The sequence below is a fragment of the Triticum dicoccoides genome, chromosome 1A (genome assembly GCF_002162155.2).
Source record: "Triticum dicoccoides isolate Atlit2015 ecotype Zavitan chromosome 1A, WEW_v2.0, whole genome shotgun sequence".
In the NCBI taxonomy this organism is placed as follows: Eukaryota; Viridiplantae; Streptophyta; class Magnoliopsida; order Poales; family Poaceae; genus Triticum; species Triticum dicoccoides.
In genome coordinates this window covers 591,243,111-591,250,053 of record NC_041380.1, presented here as the reverse complement: position 1 = coordinate 591,250,053, position 6,943 = coordinate 591,243,111, and the positions used below count along the sequence as shown (strand labels likewise).

The 6,943-nt window shown below is 49.7% G+C and overlaps 1 protein-coding gene across 1 annotated transcript; it reads left to right on the top strand.

Annotated features, from left to right (window-relative positions):
• On the top strand, positions 1 to 5,018 carry LOC119293643 (glucose-1-phosphate adenylyltransferase large subunit, chloroplastic/amyloplastic-like). The gene is made up of 16 exons (XM_037572038.1): positions 1 to 87; positions 1,229 to 1,467; positions 1,566 to 1,685; positions 2,135 to 2,305; positions 2,428 to 2,517; positions 2,622 to 2,708; positions 2,792 to 2,847; positions 2,950 to 3,043; positions 3,135 to 3,247; positions 3,315 to 3,387; positions 3,513 to 3,593; positions 3,740 to 3,826; positions 3,912 to 4,016; positions 4,119 to 4,225; positions 4,319 to 4,379; positions 4,478 to 5,018. The coding sequence occupies exons 2-16, from the start codon at positions 1,246 to 1,248 to the stop codon at positions 4,577 to 4,579; spliced, it is 1,569 nt and encodes a 522-aa protein (XP_037427935.1). The 5' UTR covers positions 1 to 87; positions 1,229 to 1,245; the 3' UTR covers positions 4,580 to 5,018.
• The last annotated feature ends 1,925 nt before the right edge of the window (positions 5,019 to 6,943 follow it).

Genomic DNA, 6,943 nt, shown 5'->3' with positions numbered 1-6,943 from the left:
CCTCTTCTTCCCTGCATTTGATCCGTCGCTTGCCCGGTCGCCCGTCGATCCGTTAACCCGCCGTCCGTCCGTCCCCGGCAGCCGCAGGTAACACATTTCCGTCCCTCCCTCCCCCCTTGCCGATTGATTAATTTGCATTCCGGTGGCGCAAAGGTGGCGGGCCGCTGCCTGTTCCTCCCGGCCGGACTCCGCCGCGCATTAATGCCTCCCCATTCCGACGCCGGCGGGGCACGGGAGGGGTGGCGCGAGCGGTGGTGGACCGATTGGGCGGGCGGCGGTGCGTACATGTGGGGGCGGGCGTGAGGTGAGTGAGTGACACCGCGCGCGCGGCGCCGGCGGCGTGGTTGGTGGGCCAGCGGCCGGCGAGGAGGAAGGAGGACGGATCTTGTTGCCGACTTAATTTCAGGATCACGGCCCCTCGGTTTCTCATCAACGGGAGAAGCAGTAGCATGTTGATTTATTACACTAGTTTTCTCTTGTCTGAATTAGTAACTGATGCCAACGACTGAACATCACCACTTCAGTCATTTCATTCGTGCTCGCTGTAAAAAGGAGGAGGCTCGCCGGTGATTGGGGTCCTCCTTTCCTTTCCTTTCCTTTCCTCGATCTCTACCTGTGCCCAGTGGTGACTGCAGGAGCATTTGTTTTGCGTTCCCGACGACGAAAATGGGATGGGAGTCGAGACCTGCTTAAATTTCTTCAAATATTGCGGCTTCTAGGCTCTGACCAGCTCGGTAACCCGGTTTCATCATCGCCGCTGCCTTGAAAACAGCACTACTCACATGTGCATCTTTCCTCGTGTCCACAACAAGTTCACATGTGCAGTGAAATCCTCGTGCAAGTCTCCGTTTCCACTTGCAAAGTTCATCGGGATATTCTGCCTTGCTTCCTTGCGAGTTCAGAAGAGGAAACAGCAAAGGAAGAACGCCAGCCACAAGATCAGAGGATCACCTCCTGATTCACGTGACCCTGCCCTGAAAAGTCACAAAGTCCTTGACACCTTTCCCACTCTTCCACTAGTCCTTTTTCCCATGATCATTGTTCTGAAGTATACTGAACTTTACATAGGGCCGTGACCCGTGACCGTCAGAGAGCGAAAAAAGTCCGTGCTCTTTTTGCTCCATGTATAACTTCATTCATCAGTGATTTGGGCCAGGTCATCTGCAGTTAACGGATTTCTGAAGGTTCCATGGTTGCTGATCGTTCTGAACTTCTCATCTTGTTGCAGTTGCAGGTGGACTGCGAATGTCATCGATGCAGTTCAGCAGCGTGCTGCCCCTGGAGGGCAAAGCGTGCGTCTCCCCCGTCAGGAGAGAGGGCTCCGCCTGCGAGCGCCTCAAGGTCGGGGACAGCAGCAGCATCAGGCACGAGAGGGCCTCCAGGAGGATGTGCAACGGTGGCAGGGGCCCCGCCGCTACCGGCGCGCAGTGCGTGCTCACCTCCGACGCCAGCCCGGCAGACACCCTTGTAAGTTTCATTCCAGTCAGATGATGGTTGAGTTGCAAGGAGACACTCTGTTATGTTAGCATCTCTGACTTTTTGATGCAAAAAAAAAACATCTGCAGGTTCTCCGGACGTCCTTCCGGAGGAATTACGCCGATCCGAACGAGGTTGCTGCGGTCATACTCGGCGGTGGCACCGGGACTCAGCTCTTCCCTCTCACAAGCACAAGGGCCACACCTGCTGTAAGATTACACATTCATCTTCCAGTCATATGTTTTTTACTTTTTTTTTATTTCAAGTTGATAGTTTGATACTAGTACGTCTCAGTTGCAAAAGGAATGAAAATAAATTCTCTGTCATTTGCAGAAACGTTCTAGATCATGTCCCAGTTTTAGGTAGATATGAAAGAAAAAACTTTATTCAAATTTCAGTTGTCATCTGCACATGTTAAATTATTTGGATAGGACCAGTTGAAGTACAGCTCATTATTCAGTAGCAAGGTTTCTGCATTGTGTTGTGTTTAAATCATTATTAGCAGCAGTGGTTTATGTAGCCGGACCCGATGATGCCCCCCACTTTAACTGACATGATGTCAACCTCAAGGCTATCAGTGACCATCCATGTAGCCCGTCCAGTCATCTTCGGATCGCCAGCCTGAATCTTGTTCCTTTCCCTTTGTTGCATTGCTCAGGTTCCTATTGGAGGATGTTACAGGCTCATCGACATTCCCATGAGCAACTGCTTCAACAGTGGCATCAACAAGATATTCGTCATGACGCAGTTCAACTCGGCCTCCCTTAATCGTCACATTCATCGCACCTACCTCGGCGGGGGAATCAATTTCACTGATGGATCTGTTGAGGTAGTTGACCTCAGATTATTAGTTTGTTGTACTCAACTTTTTTTATGATCTTCATCTCGATGCCTTGGGCTTTTAGCTGACTACAGCACAGGTTGACTGATACACCTTTTTGCAACAAATAGGTATTGGCCGCGACGCAAATGCCTGGGGAGGCTGCTGGATGGTTCCGCGGAACAGCGGACGCCGTCAGAAAATTTATCTGGGTGCTTGAGGTGAGAAGAGTACTATCTAGGAGCACATGACCCTCCTTGCACCTCATACTTGTACATCTGGATCTGTTAAAGTAATGCTTATTGTGTTCTGTCTACCTCTCCAGGACTATTATAAGAATAAATCCATAGAGCACATTTTGATCTTGTCGGGCGATCAGCTTTATCGCATGGATTACATGGAGCTTGTGCAGGTTTGTGATGTTCTCTTTAACCAGCTCTAGTGTATGTTCTGTTTTGAACTGGCTGACCAAGCTGTGGCATACATCCTTTACAGAAACATGTGGATGACAATGCTGACATTACTTTATCATGTGCCCCTGTTGGAGAGAGGTATTAACTATTCTTGTACATCCCAGATCCTTATTTATGAGTTGTATCTTCCTTTTGGTGAAGTTGCACTGCATCCTGATTTGCTTTTCTTTGTTTTGGAAGCCGGGCATCTGAGTACGGGCTAGTGAAGTTCGACAGTTCAGGCCGTGTGGTCCAATTTTCTGAGAAGCCAAAGGGTGCCGATCTGGAAGCGATGGTTAGCGCTCACCTTAGCTCACTGATTCAGATATATCTCTACATCTTGAATGAGGTCTAGTTTCTGAAATTTAACCCATTGATCATTGCAGAAAGTGGATACCAGTTTTCTCAATTTCGCCATAGACGACCCTGCTAAATATCCATATATTGCGTCGATGGGAGTTTATGTCTTCAAAAGAGATGTTCTGCTGAACCTTCTAAAGTAAGAACCTGCTCTTGTGACGATGCGGTTCTCCTGTCAGCCTGAATTCTAATGTTGGCATTCTCAGGTCAAGATACGCAGAACTACATGACTTTGGGTCTGAAATCCTCCCGAGAGCTCTGCATGATCACAATGTGCAGGTAAAATTACCATGTGAACTTTATTCATTGTTTCTGCTGGGGAGGTAGCACCTGCATGAAATGCAGTCTGTAAAAACGATTTCCTCTGCATTGCACGACCGTTCATTTGACACTATGTTTGTCAGGCATATGTCTTCACTGACTACTGGGAGGACATTGGAACAATCAGATCCTTCTTCGATGCGAACATGGCCCTCTGCGAGCAGGTGACATTCTAGTTTTGTTTCTTCCAAGTTGACTTGATGTTATTGCAGAAGTAGTTAGGCTTAAATCATCTGATAAATGATAAAGTTGCACTGAGAGACTTCAAGTAACATAATTTCAATCTTCTCACACATTTTTTATTTTGCAGCCTCCAAAGTTTGAATTTTATGATCCAAAAACTCCCTTCTTCACTTCGCCTCGGTACTTACCACCAACAAAGTCAGACAAGTGCAGGGTACGTGTTAGAATGGACCTGCTATTCAGACTATTCCATACAAGCCTCGGTGGTAAGCATCTGATATGGATTCTTCTGTGTGCAGATCAAAGAAGCGATCATTTCGCACGGCTGCTTCTTGCGTGAATGCAAAATCGAGCACTCCATCATCGGCGTCCGTTCACGCCTAAACTCCGGAAGCGAGCTCAAGGTATGTTTTTTCGCACCGAATTAATGCATGTGGTGCATGTCAACTGTAAAAATCATCATGTGTCTGAACGCTGTCATTCTTCTGAATGGTGTTTGTTTGCAGAACGCGATGATGATGGGCGCGGACTCGTACGAGACCGAGGACGAGATCTCGAGGCTGATGTCGGAGGGCAAGGTCCCCATCGGCGTCGGGGAGAACACAAAGATCAGGTGAGAGAGACTGATCTGTACCTCAGAAACAACACGTGTCGTTCGGCGCAAGTGACACATTATCTTTAACACTTTTACGTGGATACATTGCAGCAACTGCATCATCGACATGAACGCGAGGATAGGAAGGGACGTGGTCATCTCAAACAAGGAGGTAAGATACCCTCCTTCAGAGTTTAAACTTGGTCCCAAAATTCTGAAGAAAACAACACTTGCCTCTGAAACCATGCTGCTTTGTGCCATTTCTGACAGGGAGTGCAAGAAGCCGACAGGCCGGAGGAAGGGTACTACATCAGGTCCGGGATCGTGGTGATCCAGAAGAACGCGACCATCAAGGACGGCACCGTCGTGTAGAGCGCCGCCGGGTCGGCGCGACAACCTCTGTGCTGCATTGATCGTTGTCGTTGTCTCGAGGCCGGGACTGAAGAAGTGATCCCGGGACGGGAGACGTTTGAAGCTTGAATGATCGAGACTGAAAGAGAAGGCGCGCGCATGCAGCATTAGTGGTAAAGTAAGTAGTAAGTAGCAGTGGAACAAAGTAATAGTCGTTTTTCCCCTGTACTCCCTCTGTAAACATATATAAGAGCGTTTAGATCACTACTTTAATGATCTAAATGCTCTTATATTTCTTTACGGAGGGAGTAATAAATAAGAGGCTGTGTGTTGAGGTAAAGAAGTGGCAGCGATCAAACAAACTCCCGGGGGATGTTCGTGTAAATAAAACTCTATCTAGACTTGTGAAATTTTCAGGGGGTTTTCCCGTCGTCTCTGTCGGTCGACATTGCCACTTTCCTCTGACGGTCTTTCATGTGATGGTTGCTTTATCTATAAAGCCGGGAAACCTACTTTAAAATGTTGCCACCTTACCATCCATCGGGCGCCACCGCAACAACAATATGTTGCCACCTCAGGTGGAAACCAACAGATACGGTCAGGAACTTTGAATTCGTTTTCAAAAAAAGAAAAAAAAAAGGAACTTTGAATTCGAGAATAACTCATGACCGTTCTTCCTTCGGAGCTCGGATTGCCTTCTGTGGCAACTCCTCCCCCTCGCGATGGCATGTGGCTGTCGGTTAGTAGGGAGGTCGTCGGGGCCTCACGTTCAGACCGTGTTTGTTATCGGCCGTGTCCTCCATGAATGTCCCGTCCAGTTTACAATGTTTACTAATCTGATTCTTTTTCTTCCTTAATGTTGCCTTCTTTTGGAAGCACTTTGTGTTCCGGTCCCCCTCCTTGAGCCATTGTACTCTGGATCACCGACGCCACATTATTTCCTCCCTGTGGTACAGCTTGGCCAGTTTATCTTGCACTTCACATTTTCCTTTTTTTTTCTCGAATACGCACGAGTGTGCGTACTATATATTAAAGGAAGAGGGTGGTGACAAGAGCCCGTCCACATTGGCGTTCACATGTTGCAATGTTACATGCGGACCAACACCGCCGGCTTAGCCGTGTACTACCAAAGCCTAACTTCTCCCCTCAGCCCACCTAACTAAACCTTTTAGAAGAGGTTCTACGCTGCCTTTGAAGATGCCAGCTTGCTTCCATCTGCGTCCTTCGGTGTCAATTCTACTCACGGGCGTCTTCAAGGAAAGGGATGCGCCATCGAAGACGATCGCGTTTTGGTGCTTCCAGATTTCCCACAACACTAGCAGCAGCAATGCGTGTGTGTCCTTCGTCGCTGGCCCAAGAGTAGCTGTGACGGCACCCCAGTCCCGCAGCCTCGAGTCCGGGCTCGGCGTCCACTTTGGCCTACCGAGAGCTCAACAAAGGACATGCCAAATATCCCTCACAAAGACACAACCCAAAAGGAGATGATCGATGGTCTCTTCGTGCTGGTCACAGAAGGGGCACGTCTCTTGGTGGTCCAAGCCTCGCCTCGCGAGTCTGTCTGAGGTCCAGCACCTGTTGTGCATCGCCAGCCAGAGAAAGAAACGGCAACGGAGTGGGGCCTTTTGATTTCCACGTGAATTCTGTCGTCGGCTCTACTTCCCACCCCACAAACCGGGCCTCGTAAGCAGATTTAGTGGAGTAGTCCCCATTGGCCTCCCAACTCTAGGTCATGCAGTCCGGTTCTGCCGGTCTCAGCGCCATGTTACTTACCCGGTCCCAAAGGCTCATGTATTCATTCAACTGCTCGCTGGAGAGGTCGGGGCCGATGTCTAAAGCCCAGTCCCCCGTATAAACCGCCCGATGGACCGTCCGAGAACCCCGTGCACTGGGAGCGACAATTGCATATATGGATGGGGCAAGGTCTTGGACCGTAAAGCCGCCGAGCCACCGATCTTCCCAGAAGCGGGCACACTTGCCATCGCCCAGCATAGTTTTTGTGGCTGCCCTGAAGAGTTGCCGCGATTCCACAGGAACTGTAATTTGGAATTCAGCCCATGGTCTGGACTGATCTGTGTGCTGGAGCCAGAGCCGCCGGGCTTGAATAGCTATGTTCAGCCACCGGACGTTGGGAAGGCCCAAGCCGCCCGCCCACTTGGGCGCGCAAACGGCCTCCCAGGCAACTCTGCAGTGCCCACCATTGGCGCTCGCGCGGGCGCACCAGAGGAAGCCCCTGCAAATTCTTCTCATGGCTTTGAGCACCTTCTGAGGAATGTCAAGCGCCATCATTGCGTGGATCGGAGTTGCACAGGGGACCGATTTGATCAGCAGAAGGCGGCCACTCTTCGGCATGGAGGTGGCCCTCCAAGTTGGCAGTTTGCGCGCAAG

Coding starts and splice junctions, on each gene's coding strand:
- LOC119293643 (XM_037572038.1), top strand. CDS start 1,246: ATGTCATCGATGCAGTTCAGCAGCGTGCTGCCCCTGGAGGGCAAAGCG. Junction 2,306..2,427: donor TCACTGATGGATCTGTTGAG/GTAGTTGACCTC, acceptor TGCAACAAATAG/GTATTGGCCGCGACGCAAAT. Junction 3,388..3,512: donor TGCATGATCACAATGTGCAG/GTAAAATTACCA, acceptor TATGTTTGTCAG/GCATATGTCTTCACTGACTA.